The sequence below is a fragment of the Tamandua tetradactyla genome, chromosome 2 (genome assembly GCF_023851605.1).
Source record: "Tamandua tetradactyla isolate mTamTet1 chromosome 2, mTamTet1.pri, whole genome shotgun sequence".
NCBI lineage: Eukaryota > Metazoa > Chordata > Mammalia > Pilosa > Myrmecophagidae > Tamandua > Tamandua tetradactyla.
Window position 1 is genome coordinate 46,696,789 of NC_135328.1, and position 23,960 is coordinate 46,720,748.

General features: G+C 37.8%; 1 protein-coding gene across 10 annotated transcripts in view; it reads right to left on the reverse strand.

Moving 5' to 3' along the window:
• NR6A1 (nuclear receptor subfamily 6 group A member 1) overlaps nucleotides 1-23,960 on the reverse strand; it is a 292,713-nt gene that overhangs the window by 88,005 nt on the left and 180,748 nt on the right. The window contains exon 1 of one of the 10 annotated variants that reach the window (XM_077144681.1): nucleotides 2,638-4,679. The exons of 8 other annotated variants lie outside the window; for them this stretch is intronic. In XM_077144681.1, coding sequence (XP_077000796.1) covers nucleotides 2,638-2,653 — 16 coding nt within the window. In that variant the 5' untranslated portion in view covers nucleotides 2,654-4,679. Of the gene's footprint in view, nucleotides 1-2,637; nucleotides 4,680-23,960 lie in introns of those variants that run through there. One more of the 10 variants, XM_077144675.1, reaches the window with a different exon arrangement.

Genomic DNA, 23,960 nt, shown 5'->3' on the forward strand with positions numbered 1-23,960 from the left:
GATGTGGCATAATATCACAGTAAGTGCATTTTTAAATAAGACCTATGCTTTTTGTGGATTTCTTGCCTACAAGTCTGATGTAAACAATCTCAAAATAACAACACCAAAGCATCTGTTTAGTTCAGTTTAAGTTTCAAGAGCCAAAACCAGCTGTTGGGGGAGGGATTTCACACATGTGCTACTCAAATCCTAACTAAATCTTGTTTTTCTTCATTCCCTAATGATGCCTCCAACACCAATAGGGTAAAGCAAACATTGAGAGAGAGAGAGAGACAGAGAGATAGAGACAGACAGACACAGAGACACAGATTGTTTAGTATTTTGATGCATGTGACCAGGACCAAAATGATCACCCTCTCCAATTCAATACAATATTAGCATGAGGACAAAAGGCATTTAAAAATCAATTTGAGGTTATTTCTAGTGGGGATTGCCTGATTCTTATAAATTGAGTGAGAATATTCCCAATCGAATGTTGAAAGCACATTCTTAAGTATATTTTTCTTCCTTAGGCAGCAATTTAATTTTCACAGGGAAGTCATTCGGTGGCATTGTTTTGGTTTTAGGTGTCTGTCCTACCAGGCAGGGGCCCGCTCACAGGGCTGCATCTATCTTGAAATGCGCACAAAGGCCTCTCTTGCAGCTCTCTTTCTGTTATTGATCCTTACAGATGCTCCAAGGCCCTTCCCCCACCTTTCTCTAAGTCCCAACCCCCCATTCTGAAAGATAGCTTAAGAAATAAGACTTCCTGCCTAGCGACTGGCAGGGCTGAAAGACCAGATTGTATGACTCCACAGATCAGGCCTGCCACAGTGAAAGCTTGAATAGAGTTAACCCTCTGTGAACTAAAACAAAACATTTGTATGCCCAGCTGTGACAAAGGTTAATTTAAATGGACAAGGTCCCAATATCTAAAACCAAGCAACACTTTTTACAGTAGCGTTTTCACTGACCTCTTTTTTAAGCAGTTTGCTTTTGCTTTTTAAGCTTCCTAAGATCTTCAGCAAGGACAATTCATTTTGCTTTACTAGAAATTTTGTATGGAAGTTCAGGTGAAAACTTAAACTTTCACTTCTTTGTCTTATTAAATACGAAAGTTCTTGTTTTAGTACAGTAAGTTATTTTCTGCCACTGAACTGCTATGAAAAACCAGTTGAGTTTCAATTCTCAATTAAATAAGAACTAGGGGAGAACTTTCTAAGCAAACCTTTTTTCCTGTTTCAGAGCTGGCGGCCTACATATCAAAGAGATTCAAACTGGTTGAAAAACACCAAATCCTCCAGAGCTATCCCTTCCAAACTCATGCTACCATTCCTCTGAAACCTCTGCCCACCCCTAAACTCATGGATCCAGAGTAAATCTTCTTAAACAACTCCTTTCTGGAAAAGCTGGTATATTCAGAATTGCTTAACAAAGAATTTCTGGGCATATTGGGGAAAGAGGGAAAGATGTTAAGGATAAAAATAACAGCTCTTTCATGTAATTAGTAATTTCTATAAACTTTCTGTTGTTTCCACTAATTTACAGTAAAAACTAATGAAGTAATTCTAGCATATAAGGTGCTGAGGGAGAACATATAACAGAGGTGAGCCAGTGTTACTATAAAGAAGAATGCCATCATGAGAGGAAATCCCACTGCCTAGTTTGTACATACCCAGAGTGAGAATGAAAATGCAAAGCTGCCTATGGCAGATGTTAGCCATGCCACAGGGGGCTGGGAAGATTTCCCAGGGCTAACTATTTTACAGGGTTAATGTCATTCCTAGAAATTTACCAAATGCTTCTAAGAGTCCAGAATTCTGGTTATAGGTCAGTAATTCTTGCTTAAAAGAAACTAAACTCGGATTCTGTACAGGAAACAGTATTAAAGATTCATTTTCTAGCTGTTTCATCAGCTGTGTAGGACCTGATCTAAATAATAAAGTGGTGGGTCAGACGTTTCTAACAAAAATAGGACCCTATCTCAAAACACATCAGTTGCAACATTAACTAGTCACTATAAATTAAACACACATTCACATCCACACAGAGATGATTTATCCATTTTTAAAATAACCCACTTAAAAAGAAATTAGCAATACGTTGGTCTTATAACCAATTCTATAAAATATCTAACCTACTACTAGTTCTCTCAAGGGGGACAGAGGCTTCCTTATCAAGGTCTCATGACCCCAATACTATCAATAATTAACAGTACTAAATAAAGCATTGGTATGTGAACTGGATTAAGGAATTTAAAATGTAAACAAATTCTATCAAGAGATAAACAGAACAATTTTCTTTTAATGTAAACTTCACCTACATACTGGATTGAAATAAAGTTAAAATATTTTTTCAAGTGACTATAAAATTTAAGCTATTTTTTTCTTTCCCTTTTTGCTGCTCTTTCTCCAAAAAATATTAACCACGACAATCAAATTCACTAGTTCTCCCTCACTTCTTTTCTCTATCCAAAACATTTACAGCTAGTTGCTATGTACATAAAAACTTGTTGACTGAATTCTGCCAACACACAAAAAAAGAGTAGCCTACAGACCGCCTCCCCTTCTCCCTCAAGGCTACTATTTGCTCTAAACCATCAAAGAAAATTTTTAAACTTTAGATTTGGGTCCAGACTTAAAGAATCAGCTACCTTACCTTCCCATGTCTCCATTTCATGCTTTTCCAAGTCTGATAAGAAGTTCTATTGCAGCCATGAAGAAACAGAGATTACAGGACAAGTCCAGCTTGATCACCCTTCCGACACTTGGCCAATTTCTCTCTCTGAACTGGGACTACAACAGTCATCCTCACAGGTCAGTTTACAAGCTGGTCATGTGATTAGAAAGTTCAGGCTCTAAGGTCACAACGTGTATGGAGTTCGTTTATTACCAAAGATTACCTAAGTGGAACTGATAGATTTATTTCCTTTAGTTAACAATACTGCTGAGACGTTGCCCTGAAAACTATTATGGAATATTTTACAGGAAATAATAACTCCTTCTCCAGTCTTTTCTAAGCTGAGGCAGTATTTTAGAAGGACTTAATTTCATTTAATTTAAAAGGCTCCTAGGGTGTGGAGTTTTTCTCCCTCTTCCTTTTTTCAAGAGCTATTCTATATTATAGCTTTTCTCTACTCTGGATTAGAAAGTTTAGAGCTAAAGCCTTTAGTCCAAAGAAAAGACAAAACAAAACTGCACATGATGCATTTGTTTGGGGGGAGGGGAGTCCCTGCTTTTTGTCATTATAATAAACAATGACAAGGCAAATTCTTCTGAGAAAATTAAAATTTGGAGCTATGAGTTGTTGAACAGCTCTAGTTAAAGCAGGATTGCTTTAATTCTGGCTCTTCATTTCCATGCTCTGGTTATTCACACTAGTTTGAAGGAATGTGGAGAAGGAAACCAAGTCTGAAAAATTCTTTCAGAAAGCAAAGGTTAGAAATTTCATACCCTGCCCCCAGCCAAAAGTTATATCTGTAGAGTAAGTCTCTTGCGTCATTCCTCTAAAACTCCTAAACTCTTAAGCAATCGTTACACTATCCTGATTCGTGAAACATACCAGCAATGCCCAGCAAAGCACACAAAACTGGGTGTACATGTACACACTCACCTAGCCACAGAGCTGCAGAGGCTGGAGAATCTTAGCCATATGCTAATGACAAATGATGTAAAGCATTCAGCGATCCATTCAACTAAAAGAGTACAATAAAACGGCAAATTCCACTGAGAAGGTGGGATGACTCAAAGAGACTAATTCTTAGGGATAAATGTTTTTTAACTGTGCGAAGTATTTCCTTCTATGAAATCTCTCCTTCTTTCTAGCTTAGCCTTGGGGATAACTTAAAGGCTAGGCACATTTTACAGCAGTATTACAGAATAAAAGGGGACTCTTCTTGAAATACTCATGCCGCCATCACTACAGGGCTGTTCTAACCAACAGAGAGCATTAAGGTTATTTTACAAAGTAGGGCCTAAAAAGAAAGTAACCAATGATTTTGGGGAGAAAAGGCTATAATCTGTCTGTCTAAAAATAAATGTTCTGATACTGCCACCACATATACTCATCACTATACGAACACATGCCAAGAGATTAACAAAGATTTTCTTCTTAGCACCTGTGTACTAAACAGTAGGACTTATAATTTTAGTAAAGTGACTATAAACAGAGTAAGGGGTAAAAATGAACAACAAGAAAGTCTACCAGCAAAAAGCTATACAGTTGGGAACTGTCCATTCAAACGGCAGCACTCTGCCTCCCTGAAGGGTATAAATTTATCAGAACTCAGTACCTGTTCACAACAGATTGAGGAGTAAGCTTTGCTTTCTTGTACTTAGCTCTAGAGGAAAGAATGAAATGGGGAGCTACTGGCAGGGCTCCTGGCATCAAGGATGAGGCAGAGCCCTAGATTTTTAAGGGTGGGTTTTAACAGTAATCCTTGTTGCACCTGTAAATCTGAGAACAAATCTTTGACAGTTTAAGAAAATAGGTAAGTCTTATGTTTGGATATAGTTTTATTTGTTCAATATCTTCAGTCCCACAGATTTTTTTTGAGCCCTGTATAGGCTCTACTGGGAGAAAGGGGGAAAACAATGTGAACATGCTCCTCGTTGCCCATAGGAATAGAAAAGATAAAATCTAAACCTTAAACTAGGGTTTCTATTAAGATTGTAAAAACAACTGTAATGAAGGTTAAAAAAAAAATCCGTTAAAAAGATTAAAACAATTCCTGCAATTCACAAATGAGAAAATGGAAAAAAGAAACTAAGAAATCAGCAACACTTTCTACTTGCTAATACTAATTTGTACTGTATTTAAAAAGTACATAAAAATTTAAAAATAGATAAAATTCTACATTTAACCCACATCTGCAGCATTTGGATATTGCATATGTAATAGAATTCAAAAGTTGAGTTCAAATTATTAATGGCAGAACTTTAGTTAACCTTGCAAGAGACTAGCTCCCCTTAATTGTATTTTAAAGATGGGGAAATTGAGGCCCAAAGAAAGGAAGAGGCACGAGTCAGACCAACTGAGAAATAAACAAAATATTCTAATTCTTCATTTCTTCCATTATATGACATATCTCAGAAAAAAGAAAAACCTCTTTCAAGACATTACCCCACTTAATATAATTTCCTATCTGTCCATTTATTCAAATGGCAACTTTCAAAGAAGATTGCAGATTTTGAAGCTGAAGGGTACCAGGATGTAATATGTTTAGTCTTCCAATATAAACCAAAAGATAGCAATGCCGGTGGCTGAACATAACTGGAATCATTTCACCTTTATTTTGGAGAAGCTTTCAATGAAAATCTGATGCATGTAGAAGGGCCAGTCAGAGAACCTCTGTTCATTTTAAAAAACCAGAAATATGCAGAAAATGTTTTAAATTCCTTTTTAACCTTTCAAACCACAAGAAACAAGAGCCCAAGGTCTCTGGTTCTCATCTGTCAGATCCTTGATATAGATATTCCCTCTGGCAAGGGAAAAAGTTTAATTTAACTGAACAGAAATAATGAATTACAGCCAAATGAAGTCGATACAATCTGGGACTTACAAGTAAACCTCCCAACTGCAGAAAAAGAACAGGAGAAATAAAGGGCGTACTTAAGTTATGATTTCCAGTTATGACTTACGCTTTGCTCCTGGAGTTGAAAGAATTCACAGTTCAAAGAAAAAACTCAGAGTTGGAAACTGAGGTAAAATATTTGTGAAACTATTTTGTTTTGTTTTCATTCAATTCTGCAACCATTCATTGAATGACCCTCTACAAACGATGCACTGTGACAGAAATGAATATTACATAATCCTTGCCCTAGAGAGGTTCACCATCTGCTGATCTCTCCAGCCTCATTTCCCACCACCCCATACTAACCTACTTGTAGTGTACATATGTTAAACAGATAAATGACAATATGATGTTATGAATTCTGTATCAGAAGTGGGTGCTAAATTTTAGGGAAACACAGATGAAGAAATAATTCACTAGATCTGAGTAAAATATCACAGAGAGAGCATTACGTTTCAGCTGGACCTTAGAGTTCTACAAACAAACAAATAGGAAAGTATTACAGGTAGAAAGAGTCTTTATCATGTCAATGCTATGAGGTCCATACTTAATTCTAGATGCAGAAGAATAACATGAACAACTGTGGGGAAAAAAGACTATAGGAGTATGCTTTAAGAATAACTTTCTCTCTCTCCCTCTCTAAACCCAACTCTGCAAGAAAAATTATTACCCTCCACAGTATGTGGGACATGACATTCAGGGGTAAAGGTCTTCCTGACTACATGGGACATGACTCTCAGGGATGAGTCTGGTCCTGAGACCATGAGACCAACAAAGCCTTCCTGACCAGAGCGGTGGAAAGAAGTGTAAAAAAATAAGGCATCAGTGGCTAAGAGAGTTGAAATAGAGTAGAGAGGCTACTCTGGAGGCTACTCGTACACAAACATCAGCTAGACATTGCTAATTCCTATGGTTTATCGACCCCCAACCAACATCATTACTGTTAACTCTCAAGAATACCTAGGGCTCTAACTGATACTCTATAAAACCTCCATGCACTAAGTTTATTTTCCTGAAACCTATAACCTTAGAGGGTTCCTAGGCCAGATAAATCCTGAAACCTAGAGGGACTGGCCTCTCTAAGATTATTAAAAAGTTAGAATGGGCATTGCCCAAAGGTCCCTATAGAGTGGTAGAAGGATCAAAGGAGAAGGAAGAGTTATAACAGAGAAAATAGGATTTAATAAACGAGTATGACTGCTGAATCACTATATTGCTATTTCTCTTAGCCTCAGTGTTTTGGAGCAGCTAGATGGAAAAATCTCAAATAGTGGAACAGTAATCCATAACAAACTCTGAACTCTGTTCCTCAACTACTTACTGAAGCGTACTTTGAAAATTATTCCCTTTTCTTTGTATATATGTTATATTTTACAATAAAGTTAAAAAAAGAATAACTTTATCTATAAAACCAAATGCAATGTACATACCTTGTTTAGATTCTAATTGAGTAAATCAATTGCAAAAGACATTTTTGAGACAGTGGAGAAGATTTTAATATGGATAGAGTAATTGGATCAGTTTCCCACCTGCAAACTGAGGAACCTGGAAAAGATGAGCCTTCTCCCCATTTGAAAAATCTAATTCCCCAGTCAAGATTTTGTGTATAATTTTATTTTGAAATAATTTCAAACTTAGAAGATAGTGGCAAAAATAATATAGACACCATATGAAGAATGTGAACATATATATCCCCCTCTGCCCATCTCAGACACCCAGATCCATCAATTTAACATTTTGCTATATTTGCTGTCTATCTCCTGAACATTTAAGAGCAGGTCGCATACATCATACTCCTTGAACACTTAACACTTCCATATACAATTCCTTTGAAAAAAGATATTCACTTACATAATCACCTTAAGTACAGCTATCAAATTACAAAGTTTGCATTCTATATTCCAATTTTCCTTATGCCCCAATAATATCCTTTTGACATTTTCTCCTTCATTCTTAGATCCCGTCCAGTATCATGTATTGCATTTAATTGTCATTATCTCTTTACTTAATCTTTTTTTCTTAATTGTGGAAACATATTAACAATATAATTCTACCCATCCCACCCCCTCATGAGTAAACCATTCAGTGGAATTAATCACATTCACAGTATTGTAGTACCCTCACCATCATCCATTACTAGAACTAATCCTTTCACCCTAAACAGAAATCCAACACTCATTTGAATTAACTTCTCAATGCCCCTACCCCTAACCCCTATACCTGTACTCAACTTACAGTTCTATAACTTTGCATATTCTCCGATATCATTTTTGTAGTTACCATACAGCTTAAATTTAGCATCTTAAATATAACTTAATCACATATTCAACTTTTATAGGCTTTAAGTCCAAAACCATCAATTTGTCATTAAATTTTTTTTTTATTAATTAAAAATTAACTAACACAACATTAGAAATCAATGCATTCTACATATGCAATCAGTAATTCTTAATATCATCACATAGGTGTATGGTCATCATTTCTCAGTACATATGCATCGATTTAGAGAAAGAAATAGCACGACAACAGAAAAAGAAATAAAGTGATAACACAGAGAAAACAAAAAAATAAAAAGTACAAAAATATATAAGAGAAAGAAAAAAAACAAAAAAAAACTATAGATCAGATGCAGCTTCATTCAGCGTTCCAACATAATTACATTACAATTAGGCAGTATTGTGCTGACCATTTTTTTTTAGACATCATACCAATCTACATATGCAATCAGTAATTCTTAACATCATCACATAGATGCATGATCATCATTTCTTAGTACATTTGCATCGGTTTAGAAGAACTAGCAGTATAACAGAAAAAAATATAGAATGTTAATATAGAGAAAAAAATAAAAGTAATAATAATAAGAACAAAACAAACTAAACAAAACAAAACAAGAACCTATAGCTCGGATGCAGCTTCGTTCAGTATTTTAACATGATTACTTTACAATTAGGTATTATTGTGCTGTCCATTTTTGAGTTTTTGTATCTAGTCCTATTGCACAGTCTGTATTCCATCATCTCCAATTACCCATTATCTTACCCTGTTTCTAACTCCTGCTGAACTCTGTTACCAATGTCATTAAATTTTATGTGTCCCTTAGATCCTGTAGTTAGTAAAAAGTGGAGGAACAAATAGAAAATACAGTAATACTAGTATTTATATTTACCCATGTCATTACTTTACTAGAGACCTTTGTTTTTTCATGTGGCTTCAAGACAACTGTCCAGTGTCTTTTCCTTTCAACCTAAAGAACTCCCTTTAGCATTTCTTGTAGGGCCATTCTAGTGGTGACAAACTTCTTTAGTTTTTTTTTTAAATCTGGGAAAGTCTTTGAGAAGTTGTAGGTTTACATAAAAATCACACAGAAGATACAGAGTTCCTATATACCCCCATATTATTAACACCTTGCGTTAGTGGGGTATCTTTGTTAAAGGTGATGAAAGAGTATCATTATAATTGTACTATTAACTACAGACCATAGTTTACATTAGTGCTCACTCTTTTTATTAAAGTCCTATTTTTAAAAAAATTTTATTCTAGTAACAAATATAAAACCCAAGATTTCCCCTTTTAACTGCATTCAAATATGTAATGTAATTCAGTGCTGTTAATTACATTCACAATGTTGAAGAATCATCACCACTATTCATTACCAAAACTTTTCCATCACCCCCAACAAAAATTCTGTACCAAAAAAGAATTAACTCTCCATTACCTACCCCAAATCTGGCCCCCGGTAATCTGCATCCTAGTTTCTGACTCTATGAATTCTTTAATTATTTCAGATCAATAAGGTCATAAAATATTTGTACTTTTGTGTCTGGCTTATTTCACTCAACCTGATGTCTTCAAAGTTCCTCCATGTTGTCACATGTATCAAAACTTCATTGCCTTTTTATTTTTAAACTTCATTGCTTTTTAAGGCTGAATACTATTCCATTGAATGTATATACCACATTTTGTTTATCCATTCATCTGGTGATTGACACTTAGGTTGCTTCCACCTTTTAACAATTGTGAATAAGCCCCTGTGAACATCAGTGTGCAAATATTTCTCAACTTCCTGCTTTCAATTCTTTGGGAACACACCTACAAGTGGGATTGCCAGATCATATGGTAATTCTATATTTAACTTTCTAAGGAACCACCAAACTGTCTTCCACAGTAGCTACACCACTTTATATTTTCACCTCATGAACAAGAGTTTCTATTTATCCACATCCCCATTTATTATCTGCTCATTTGTTTGTTTGAAACAGTAGCCATTTTAGTGGCTGTGAAATGGTATCACGTGATTTTTGTTTTAAATTTCTCTAATAGCTAATGAAATTGGAGCATCATTTTCATGAGCATTTTTGTGTCCTTTTTAGTCATTTTGTGTATCTTCTTTGGAGAAATGTCTACTTAAATCTTTTGCCCATTCTGTAATTAAGTTATTTGTCTCTTTGTTGGGGAGTTATAGGATTTCTTTATATATTAAGGATATTAACTCCTTATTGGACTTGTGGTTTCTAAATATGTTTTCCAATTCTATATGCTTTCCTTTTACTTTGATGATAAAGGTCTTTAATGCATAAAAGTTTTTAATTTTCATGAAGTTGCTCTTATCTAGTTTTTCTTTGGTTGTTTTTACTTCGGTTGTAACATCTAAGGAAACACTGCCTATCACAAGGTCCTGAAAATGTTTCCCTATGTTATCTTCTGGTACTTTTCTAGCTTTGGTTTTTATATTTGAGTGTTTGATCCATTTTAAGTTGAATTTTGTATATGGTATGAGATAGGGGCCCACCTTCATTCTTTTCAATGTGGAGTTTTCCCAGTATCATTTGTTGAAGAAACTATTCTTTCCCAATTGAGTGGACTCGATACCTTTGTCAAAAAAACAGTTGACCAACACTAGGGACACCCAAATCAATAATCCAAGCCCTTGATCTTGAGACTTACTCTTGTGAAGCTTATGTTGGTTAGCCCACCTATAGCTATGCCTAAGAGTTACTTCTGGAGGACCTCTTTTGTTGCTCAGATGTGGCCTCACTCTCTCTAAGCCCAACTCTGTTAAGTGAAATCATTGCCCTCCTTCCTATGTGGGACATGACATCCAGGGGTGGAAGTCTCCCTGGCAGCGTGGAAGATGACTCCCAGGGATGAGTCCGGCCCTGGGACCCTGGGATCAACAATTCCATCCTGACCAAAAGACAGAAAAGAAGAGTAACTAATGAAGTATCAGTGGCTGAGAGAGTTCAAATAGAGTCAAGAAGGTCTCTCTTATGCAAGTTTCAGTTAGACATTGCTACCTATCATAACTTGCCAAACCCCAACCAAAACTGTTCTAGCCAATCCTAAAGAACACCTAGGGCAATATATAAGATTCTACAAAGATTCCATTAATTAGGGTAACCTTCCAGAAACATACAACCACCAGATGGGTCCCTGGACCAGATAAGTCCTGAAACCTAGAGGGCCCAGCCTTTCCAGAATATCATCTAGTTCCATCTCCCTACCCCATATTATTGACTGCCCCTTCCCACATGAAAAAGTTGGAATGGCCATAGCCCAAATACCCCTAAAGAGTGGGATAGAAAGATCAAAGGTGATGGAGTTATACAGAGAGGTAGGATTTAATAAACAAATATGATTGCTAAATCATTAAACTGACATTTCTTTTACTCTCCAGTATCTTAAAACAGCTAGAAGTAAAAACCTAAAATTATGGAATCAGAACTCTGACCAAACTCTGAAATCTGTTCTACAACTAATTGTTGTGTTATGCTTTGAAATTTAGTGCTTTTTTTTGTATATATGTTATTTTTCACAAAAAAAGAAAAAAAAAGTTGATTGTGATGATAAAAAATATTTATTCCTTCTATACGCCTATATTCTGGAGCAGCTAGAAGGAAAAATCTGAGATGATGGTATGGTAGCCCATGACAAAATCTGGGGTCTGTCCTGTAACTACTAGTTGAAGAGTGCTTTCAAAACTATTGCTTTTTTCTTTCTTTACTTTGTATATATGTAATATTATACAATTAAAAAGTTAAAAAAAAATCAGTTGACCATATAAAGGATGATATCGTCCATATTTTAAAACTTCAACTTCTATGTGAGACTAAAGGAAGAGATGTTTATTTGGTGCGAAGTTTATATTTTGGGTAGGGCATTTTCTAATTTAACTTCTATGGTCAGTTTAGCTGAACACCATAAGCACATGGAATCTTGAATAGGGAATGAGATTGGGTTGGTTTGTCCAGATTAGTGTGATGCCCTGATAAATACCAGAGTGATATGAATAGTGAATAAAGAAGTATTTGCAAAGTACCCTTGGGTGAATAGGGAGAAAGGGAAAATATTCAACCTCCCCATTTGGAGAATTTCTGATATTCTCGCAAGCAGTGGGAACAATCAAATCAATAGGCTGAGCCCTGGATCCTGGGGTTCACCCCTATGAAACTTACTCCTGCAAAGGATTGGCTAAGCCTATTTAAAATTAGGCCTAAGCATCATCCCCAGATAGCCTCTTTGTTGCTCAGTTGTAGCCTTTCTCTCTAAGCCTACATGGCAAGTGAACTCACTGCCCTCTCTGCTACATGGGACATGACTCCTAGGGGTGTATATCTCCTGGCAACATGAAACAGAAATCCCGAGATGACATCGTGCCCAGCATCAAGGGATTGAGAAAACCTTCTTGACCAAGAGTGAGAAGAGAAAAATGAGAAAAAATAGTGTTAGTGGCTGAGAGATTTCAAACAGACTTGAGGTTATTCTTACACAAAATATAGATATTCCCTTTATAGCTAGAAGAAGTACCTGAAACTGTACAGTTGTGTTCCAATAGCCTTGTTTCTTGAAGATGATCGTATGACAATATAGTTTTTACAGTGTGACTATGTGGTTGTGAAAACCTCGTGTCTGATGCTCCTTTTATCTAGGGTATTGCCAGATGAGTAAAAAATAAAGATAAAAATAAACAAATAATAGGGGGAACAAAGGTTAAAATAAATTGGGTAAATGGAAATGCTAGTGGTCATAGAGAGGGAGGGGTAAAGGGGATAGTATGCATGAGTTTTTTCTTTTTTATTTCTTTATCTGGAGTGATGCAAATGTTCAAAAAATAATCATGTTGATGAATACACAACTATGTGACAATATTTTGAGCCACTGACTGTACACCATGTATGGAATGTCTGTATGTTAAGAATGTATGTTTGTACATTATTTACCAATAAAAACATTAAAAAAAATCAGTTGGCCACAAAATGAGCCGGCTGATTTCTGAACTCTCTCAATTTGATTCCACTGGTTTTTATGTCTTTCCTTGTGCTGGTATAATGCTGTTTTGATTACTGTGCCTTTGTAATATTTTAAGATCAGGAAGTATGAGTCCTCCAACTTCGTTCTTATTTTTCAAGATGGCTTTGGCAGTTCAGGGCCCCTCATCCTTCCATGTAAATTTAATAGTTTACTTTTCCATTTCTGCAAAGACAGTCGTTGAAATTTTGATAAGAACTACATTGAATCAGTAAATCGCTTTTGACAGAACTGACATCTTAACAATATTTAGTCTTCCAGTCCTTAAACATGGAATGTCCTTTGATTTATTTAAGTTTTTTATTTCTTTAAACAAAGTTCTGTGGTTTTGGATGTATAAATCCATTACATCCTTGATGAAATTTATTTATTCCTAGATATTTCTTTTTTAATTGTTATTGTTAATGGAATTTTCTTCCTGATTTCCTCTTCAGATTGCTCATGACCAGTGTACAGAAATGCTATAGGTTTTTGCATGTTGATCTTGTACCCTGCCACTTTATTAGCACTAGGTGCTTGGATTTTTCAGGATTTTCTAAATAAGATCATGTCATCAGCAAACAGGGAAAAGTTTTCTTCCTTTCTGATTTGAATGCCTTTTATTACTTTTTCTTGCCTAATTGCTCTGGTTAGAAAATTCAGTGTTAATAACAGTGGTGACAGTGGGCATCTTTGTTGCGTTTCTGTTCTTAGAAGAAAAGCTTTCAGTCTTTCACTCTGAATAATGGTGGTAGCTGCACATTTTCATATATGCCCTTCATAGTGTTGAGGAAGTTTCCTTCTATTCCTGGTTTTTAGTATTTTTATCAAAAAAGGGTGCTAGGGGCAGTGCAACAGTGGCTCAGTGGCAGAATTTTTGCCTGCCATGCCAAGAGATCTGAGTTCGATTCCTGATGCCTGCCCATTCAAAAAAAATAAAGGTGCTAGACTCTGCCTAATGCCTTTTCTGTGTCAACTGATTTGACCATGGTTTTTTCTTTTTTTCACTATCTGTTAATGTGGCTTATTACATTAATTGATTGTACTATGTTCCACCGTCCTTGCTTACCTGGGATAAATCCCACCTGGGCATGGTGATTATTTTAATGTGCTCCTGGATTTGGTTTGCTAGTATTTTGTTCCTTATGTTAATATCCAGCTAGCGATATAATAGATTTCCTTGAATGCCAGGAGCTAACAAAAACAAATAAAGCCAATGCAAAAAACACCTTTCACAGTCTTTGCAAACTGGCTCTGCTTTGGCTGGTGTTGTCCTATCAAGAAGATCAGCCCAAAGCAACCAACCGTGAAGTACAGGGTCCTCTATGTCTAATTTGAGCCTGCATGGATCTTGCCTCTTGTCCCGAGCTAGTGCTTGCTTGTGGCCTTAGGAATTCCCCAGTTTACAGAAATTTGAAAGTCCTCTCTATTTTCTATGAAATAGACTGTTTCCCCCTCCTGGGTCCTCTATTTTATGTTTTAATGTAAGTAATTCTTTGCCCCAGGCCACCCTAACTTAATTGTTTCTTACACAACTTTGGCCCTCTGCAAGCTGCTTCTGCCTGCAGGTCAAGTTCTGGGAAAGCATGCCTGAGACAAGTCCCCTGATCCAGTCTTTCAGGCTTCCACCTAATAGAGTGGCACTGACATATTGGCCCCCAGTTTGCACATTACTCTGTTCCCTCCAGAACAGGGCCAAGGAGCACAGGCTGATGCCACACCATGCTGAAGAGGGGATGGAGGAGAGGCTAGCAAGGACACCACAAACTTCTCCTACTGCTTTTAAAGCTGCCTCAGGTTCCTCAGGCTGGTCACATTTCTTCATTTTTTCTTTCTTCTGTTCCTCAGACTGGATGACTTAAATTATTTTATTTTCCTGTTCATTCATTCCTTCTTCTGCCAATCTGCCATTGAACCCCTGCAGGGAATTTATTTTTGTTACTGTAATCTTCATCTTTATTTGGTTCCTTTTCATAATTTCCATCTCTCTATTGATATTCTCTTTGTGTTCATCTATCATTTTCTTAATTTCTTTTATTTTTTGTCCATGTTTTCCTTTAGCTCTTTGAGCAAATGTGGGACTATAGTGGCTTGGAGCTATGTACCCCAGAAAAACATGTCCTTAAACATAACTCTTTCCCATGGATATGAGCCCCTGTAAACAGGAACTTTTGATAAGGTTACCTCAGTTAAGGCGTGGCTCAACTGAATCAGGATGGGCCTTGCTCATTTACTGATAACCTTATAGGGAAGGTCATAGAAAGAAAGAAACCCAGAGGGATCACCCAAAAGCTGAAACCTGGAAAAGAAGGGAGAAGGCATAGGAAGCTGCCATATGCATTGCCATGTGAAAAAGCCAAGGACCAAGGATCACTGGCAGAGAGATTCAGAATGCCACAATCTTTCGGGAGAAAGCACTGCCTGGATGGTGCCTTGATTTTAGACTTCTCTTAGCTTCAAAATTAAAAGCTAATAAGTTCCCATTATTTGCACCAATCCATCATATATATGGTATTTGATTTGGCAGCTCAGAAACTAAAACAAAGACCACTTGTTAAAAGTTTTTTCTAGAATGTTCCAGGTCAGATCCTTCTAATTGATAGTTTCTAATGCTTTAATCTTCTCTTTTGCCTGGACCATTACTTTCTGTTTCTTTGTATGTTTCATAATCTTTTATTGAAACCTGGACATCTTGATATTTTAGTGTGCTATTGCTGCAATTTAGTTTCTGAGGCTAAACTTGTATCCAGCCAGTGTTATGACAGAGCTAAAAAAAAAAAAAAAAAGCAAACAAAGAAAAGAAAAGGAGAAAGAGAAAATATCTTTCCCAGACTTTGCAGATTGATCTGTGTGAATGCTCTCTTTCTGGGTTTATCAATATAATGAGTTCAGAGAATAGCTCTAGGCCTAAGTTAGAGGTCTCCTTGTCCTGTGTACACGTGTGTATCTTGTCTCAGGCTTGCACTCTGGCTCTAGAAATTTCCCAATTTACACAGATTCAAACTGACCCTCTTCCTAAGGAAACAGTCTCCTCATGGTTCCAGGCACTTCTGTATGTCCTCCAGCCAGATATCCCTTGCCTCAGGCAGTTAACTGACTATTCTCCCACAGCATTCTGTAGGAAAGCTGTGTAAGCCATCTTCTACAAGCATGGCAAGCTGGAATGGCAAGTCCTTCAGGCCACCACCAGATAGGTTTGGCCAGACATATCTCTCCCAGTATGTCACAAGGGTTACTCTGCTCCGTGGAGAACTGGGACTAAGTATTTCCACTGGGAGCATAGGACAGCTATGTACTGAGCTAGTGTGAGATAAGGAAGAGTCAACCAGGGCACCAGAATATTTTACCACTTTTAAGTGGCTTTTTTCTTGATTTGGCACTTGCCATGTTACTGCAGCACTTTAACTATTTTCTAAAGCTTTGAGAAAGATGTTTCTCCCAGTTTTTACTGGTTTTCAAAGCTTCTGTGAAGTAGACAGAGCTCTAAAGCTTCTCACTCTTCCATCTCAATCAGGGCAGGGGTTGTGTATGAATTTTTAAAGAATCACCACCAAGAGCAAATTATAATATGAATAAATCTGTCCCTTTTGAATGAAAATTAAGTGAAAGGAACCAGATACACAGCATACAAGCATAAATGCAACCAACTACTGTGTCTCCTGAGTTTTGGACAAGGTGGGTTTTGATTAATCTCATATAAGCCAACGTGCAACTGAAGTAAAAAAAGATCAAAGTAGTAAAAAGCAGTTTCAGATCTGGGGCAGGGCAAATGGGCTAACTTCTTTTCTTCTTTGGTGTTCCTAAAAAAGAAGGCTACTTCAAGCTCAGTAGTTTCCATGCAGACCCTGGTCTCAACCTTGACTACTCAGGTTATTTCATTTGTGTACTCATCCATCTGTTACCTAGAGAGAAAGTCATAGGAAAAGGCTTCTGCCCAAGTCCCCTTGGTGGACTGGGGAAAAAGCAGGAAATATTCAACTTCCCCATCTGGGGAATTCCTGATATTCTCACCAGCATTGGGAAAACCAATTCAATAGGTTGAATCCTCAATCTTGGGGCTTGGCCCTATGAAATTGATTCCTGCTAAGGAGAAGCTAAGCCTACTGATAACTATGCCTAAGAGTCACTCGCAGAGAACCTCTTCTGTTTCTCAGATGTGACCTCTCTCTCTCTCTAAGCCAACTCAGCAGGTGAACTCACTGCCCTCCCATCTATGTGGGACATGACTCCCAGGTATGTAACTCTCCCTGGCAATTAGAGCCACGGACCCTCCATGAGCCAGGACCCAGCATCATGGGAATGAGAAAGCCTTCTCGACCAAAAGGGGGAAGAGATAAATGAGAAAAAAATAAAGTGTCAGTGGCTGAGAGATTTCAAACAGAGTTGAAAGGTTATCCTGGAGGTTATTCTTAGGCATTATATAGATATCCCTTTTTAGTTTATGGTGTATGGAGGGGCTGGAGGGAAGTACCTGAAACTGCTGAGATGTGTTTCAGTAGCCTTGATTCTTGAAGAGGACTGTTAACTATATAGCTTTTACAATATGACTGTGTAATTGTGAAAACCTTGTATCTGATGCTCCATTTCCAGGGAAATGGACAGATGAGTGAAAAAAAATAAGGATAAAAAGTAAATTACAGGGAGAGATAAAGGGTAAAAACTGGGAAGACTGAAGCACTGTTGGTCAACGAGAGGGAAGGATAAAGGGTATGGGATATATGAAATTTTTTCCTTTTTATTTCTTTTTCTGGAGTGATACAAATGTTCTAAAAATGATTATGGTGAAGAATATACAACTATGTGATCAAAAAAAAAGAACTGAAAATATTACCTATACCATATGGGGTTTAGTGAATGTGTTGTCACTAGAAAATAAGTAATTTTGCAACGTCAAAAAAAAAAAAAAAGGCTTCTGCCCACAAGGAACTTAGTTCTATGTAACTGATGACTCAAAGCAAAGGCCTGAAAGATAAAACCTCCAATGACTGTGGCATGAGTTCAATGTGACCAGTCAACGGCTCCTAGGCAGTACAGTATAAAGGTCTATGTTCCCAAGGCCCTTCGTAGTCCATCCAGCCTCTATAGACCTCTCTAGCCTCTTTTTCCACCACTCCCTACAAGTACCTATCACTCCAGCCATAGTCACACACTTGCAGTACAAATAGACTAAACTATTCCTCTTCCCATTACTTCCTTATAGCTCCCACACCTACTTACATACCTTTCTGTACATAATTAAAATATCACCTCCTTTGTGAAATATTCTAAGACTCTATCTTCCCAGCCCTCAAACTAGGCAAAATCAAATCATACCCTCTGTGCCAGCTTAAAACTATTATGTACCCCAGAAAAGCCATGTTTTAATCCTGATCCAATCTTGTGGGGGAAGACATGTTTTTTTAATCCTGATTCAATATTATGGGGCAGAAACTTTGATTGGATTGTTTCCATGGAGATGTGACACACCCAGCTGTGGGTGGGACCTTTTGATTGGACTGCTTCTATGGAGATGTGACATACTCAATTGTGGGCGGGTTCTTTTGATTAGATGGAGATGTGACTGTCCATTTAAGGTGGGTCTTAATTAGTTTACTGGAGTTCTTAAAAAGAGGAAACATTTTAGAGAAAGCTCAGAGCTAACAGAGACTCAGACATTTGAAGATGCTTAGAAGGCCAGCAGAGAGCAGATGCCTCAACATGGACATTTGAAAATGTAGAGTCTAGCAAATGTCACCATGTGCCTTCCCATAAGATGCTAAGCAATCCAGAACCCAGATTTGAGTCCTGGAGGAGCTAAGGCCCACAGACGCTTAGTGAGGAAACCATTGGCATCAGAAGCTAGAAGCAACAGAACCAGGAACAAGGACCAGCAGACACCAGTCACATGCCTTCTGTGACAGACATCAAGGGATCTTTTTCTGGATGCCTTAGTTTGGACATTTTTATGGCCTTAAAAGTGCAAACCTGTAACTTAATAAATTCTCTTTTTAAAAGCCATTCCATTTCTGGTATATTGTAATCTGGCAGCATTTAGCAAACTAATTCACCCTCCTGCCACACTTCCTGGATCCCTAACATATATCAATGTCATTATGTATCACCTAGGTTTCCTTTTGTTTGTTTTCTTACAGTTCTATTTTCCTTATTAATCTCATTGTACCCCAAATATTCATGCTTTAGTAATCCCAGGGTCAAGCCTGGGTTTATCACATGACATATGCCAAAGCAATTTGAATGCTCTCAGTGCATGTGCATGTGTGTGTGTATGTGTATGTGCGCACGCACGCATGTGTATTTGGAAGGGATGGTTTGGTGGGGTGCAATTCTTTTGCTAAGATTTTTAATGATGCATTCATATTCGACTTCATTTTCACATTCTCTAACTCTTTTATCTTACATCAGAGGAGTTCCCCAGACAAATTCTACTTCAGGGTCCCTTATGTGTCATGCCCTGTGTTTTACATACATTTTCTGATTTGTATGAAAGTGGGAGGGAGGGAGAGAAGGAGGGATGGACAGATGGAAGGAGGAGGAAAGGAATTGTTTCAGAAAGCAGGAACATGGGAAAGGGAAAGAATTCTTCAGAAATATAAATATTCACAAAAGGACTGCCCTAAGCATTTCAGGGCAGAGCCAAAACCAGTTTACCCAGTTCCAATTCTACCTTCAATAAATTCTACCTTCAAAGAGATCAAAATGAGGGACTGGGTGAAATAAATTTAAAAACCAACAGGACTGGTTGCAAACTAGCCAAGTGGCAACTCTACCTACAACCAACCCTACCCCTCCTACTTCACCAGAATTGAACCTGACTGTCTAAGGACAGACCCAAGAAAAAGAGAAGGCAACAGGGACTTAGCATTCTTCTTACTTTGGGGTAGAACTTGGCTCTAACTGGCAAAGGGATTGATTTTTATTAAATAAAAGACAGCCTACACAATGGGAGACAATATTTGGAAATGATATATCAGATAAAATTCTAGTATCCAGAATATATAAAGAGATTGTTCAACTCAACAACAAAAAGACAGACAACCCAATTACAAAATGCACAAAAGACATGAACTGACACTTCTCAGAAGAGGAAATACAAATGGCCCAAAGGCACATGAAAAGATGCTCAACTTCCCTGGTTATTAGGGAAATGCAAATCAAAACCACAGTGAGATATTATCTCACACCCACCAGAATGGACACTATCAATAAAACAGAAAACAACAAGTGCTGGAGAGGATGTGGAGAAAGAGGTACACTTATGTGCTGCTGGTGGGAATGTCAAATAATACCACTGCTGTGGAAGGCAGTTTGGTGGTTCCTCAGGAAGCTAAGTATAGAATTGCCATGTGACCCGGCAATACCATTGCTAGGTATCTACTCAGAGGACATGAGGGAAGGACACAAACAGAAATTTGCATGCCAATGTTTATAGCAGCATTATTTATAATTGTCAAATAATTGGCCAAATAATTTACAATGCCAAATAATTGGCATTATTTACAATTGCCAATTTAAAAACAATTCAAATGTCCATCAACAGATGAGTGGCTAAACAAGCTGTAGTATATACATATGATGGAATATTATGCAGCTGTAAGACAGAATAATGTTATGAAGTATGTAACAACATGGATGGACCTTAAGGACAATATGCTGAGTGAGACTAGCCAGAAACAAAAGGACAAACACTGTATGGTCTTACTGATATGAATTAACATTAAGGAATGAACTTGGATAATTTCAGTTAAGAAAAGAGGTCATCAGGAGATAGAAATAGGTAGACATTGGGTAATTGGAACTGAAGGGATACAGATTGTGCAACAGGACTGATTGTAAAAATTCAGAAATGGATAGCACAATACTACCTAAGTATAATACAATAATGTTAGAAAGCTGAATGAAGCTGAATGTGAGACTGATAAAGGGAGGAGGCCTGGGGACACAGATGAAATCAGGAGGAAAGATACAAGATAAAGACTGAGATGGTATAATCTAGGAAGAACAAAGGAATGTCAATAATGCAGGGTGTTGACAATAGATGGTAATTATTATTTTAAAACTTTAACTTATGTGTGAGAATAAAGCAAAAAATGTTTATTTGGTGCAAAATTTATGTTTTGACTAGTGCATTTCCTAATATAACTTAATTGTTATATTAGGACAGCTTAATTGAACACCATGAGTACATGGAACCTTGAGTAGGGCATGAGATTTTTATAGGTTTGTCCAGAGTGATGCCCCGATAAATCCCAGAAGGATTTAAACAGTGAGTAAAAATGTATTTGCAAAGTCCCATTGGAGGAATGGTGAAAAAGGGGAAAAAATCCAACTTCCCCAAGTGGAAAATTCTTGATATTCTCACAATTAGTGGGGACAACCAAAGCAACAGGTGGAGCCCTCCATCTGGGGGTTTGTTCATATGAAACTTGAGCCTGCAGAGAATAGGCTAAACCTATTTAAAGTTAGGCCTAAGAGCCCCCCCCCAAGGGAACCTCTTTTGTTACCCAGATGTGGCCTCTCTCTCTCAGCCAACAGGACAGAAAAGCTCACTGCCCTCCCCCTCTCTATGTGGAACATAACTCCCAGGGGTGTGGACCTTTCTGGCAACATGGGACAGAAATCCTAGAATGAGCTGGGACTCAGCACCAAGGGATTGAGAAAACCTTCTCGACTGAAAGGGGGAAGAGAGAAATGAGACAAAATAAAGGGTCAATGGCTGAGAGATTCCAAACAGAGTCAAGAGGTTATCCTGGAGGTTATTCTTATGCATCAAGTAGATATCATCTTGTTATGCAACATGTAATGGAGAGGCTGGAGGGAACTGCCTGAAAATGTAGAGCTATGCTCCAGTAGCCATGTTTCTTGAAGATGATTGTATAATGATATAGCTTTTGCAGTGTGACTGTGTGATTATGAAAGCCTTGTGTCTGATGCTTCTTTTATCGACCTTATGGACAGATGAGTAAAACACATGGATTAAAAACAAATAAATAATAGGGGGAACAAATGTTAAAATAAATTTAGTAGATTGAAATGCTAGTGATCAATGAAAGGGAGGGGTAAGGGGTACAGCATGTACAAATTTTTTTGTTTTCTTTTTATACTTTCTCTGAATTGATGCAAATGTTCTAAAGAAATGATCATGATGAATACACAACTATGTGATAAAAAAAGAATGTTCATATTGTATGTTAATTGGTTTTATTATTAAAAATCTTAAAAGAGATATAATACCATAAGCTATGAATTTTACAAAAAATATATAATACATATAATCCCAATCTGAGTCAACTACCCATAGCAACTGAATGCTATCCTGCATCTTGGAGTCACAGACTGCTGTCCTGAGCCCCACATTTTAATATCCAACTGTCTGATAGCTGTCTCCATCTAGATGTGTCATACGCATCTCAGGCATGTCTAGACATGAATTCATTTTAAAACTTCTTCCTCTTTCTGGGCTACTTGTTTCAGTGAACGGCAGCAACTACCTAAGCCAAAAACTTGGAACTCATTCCTTGACTCCTTTCTCCTTTTCACCTTCGTCCATATTCAACTTGTCACTAATTCTTGTCTTTTCTATCCCCTCAAAAACTATCGAATCAACCACCCTAAAGAGGTACTAATCAATGAACTGAATATCCTTAAAAAATTACAATTGAGACACAAATGTTTAAATCCATGAGTTAACAATGATACTAAAAAATTCATTTGTCAGTTCCGGAGAAGATGGCGGCTTAGTAAGACGCGCGGGTCTTAGTTCCTCCTCCAGAAAAGCAACTAAAGAAACAGAAACAATACGAAACAGCTCCCGGAGCCACGACTGAGACCAAAAAGAGAGCGTACCCCATTCTGGAACGGCTGAACGGGCAGGGAGAATCCGCTGTGGTGAGATACCCGAGGGGCGCGCGTTTTCCCGGCCGGGGTGGCTGGCGACTGGGGTCCCCTCCATGCATGTGGCTCCCCGGTCTGACTGGGAACGTTGGATAGCGGGGCCCTCCTGCCACGCTTGGCGTCTCGGGCCAGCTGGGCAATTTGGACGGGCACTCCCCCAAGCCACGGTGGCCGGCGACCCCCCCCCTCCATGCGCGGTTTCCCAGGCCGACTGCGAGATTTGGATTGGCAAGTTAAAGGAGCCACAGCATCTTTTACTGGTGGGCCCCGCAGACAGACGAGCGCCACCTACTGGGCAGGAAAAGAAAAACAGAGCCCTGAGATTTCACAGAAAAACTTTTCAACCAGCCGGGTCCCACACCCAGGGAAATCTGATCAAATGCCCAGACACCAGCAGAAAATAATGGATGACACTCGGAAAACTGAAGATATGGCCCAGTCAAAGGAACAAACCAATAGTTCAAATGAGATGCAGGAGCTGAGACAACTAATGCTGAATATACGAACAGAAATGGAAAACCTCTTCAAAAACCAAATCAATAAATTGAGGGAGGACATGAAGAAGACATGGGCTGAACAAAAAGAAGAAATAGAAAATCTGAAAAAACAAATCACAGAACTTATGGGAGTGAAGGACAAAGAAGAAAAAATGGAAAAAACAATGGATACCTACAATGGTAGATCTAAAGAGACAGAAGCTACAATTAGTGAACTGGAGGATGGAACATCTGAATTCCAAAAAGAAACAGAAACTATAGGGAAAAGAATGGAAAAACTTGAGCAGGGGATCAGGGAACTGAATGACAATATGAAGCGCACAAATATACGTGTTGTGGGTGTCCCAGAAGGAGAAGAGAAGGGAAAAGGAGGAGAAAAACTAATGGAAGAAATTATCACTGAAAATTTCCCAACTCTTATGAAAGACCTAAATTTGCAGATCCAAGAAGTGCAGCGCACCCCAAAGAGAATAGACCCAAATAGGCGTTCTCCAAGACACTTACTAGTTAGAATGTCAGAGGTCAAAGAGAAAGAGAGGATCTTGAAAGCAGCAAGAGAAAAACAATCCGTCACATACAAGGGAAACCCAATAAGACTATGTGTAGATTTCTCAGCAGAAACCATGGAAGCTAGAAGACAGTGGGATGATATATTTAAATTATTAAAAGAGAAAAACTGCCAACCAAGACTTCTATATCCAGCAAAATTGTCCTTCAAAAATGAAGGAGAAATT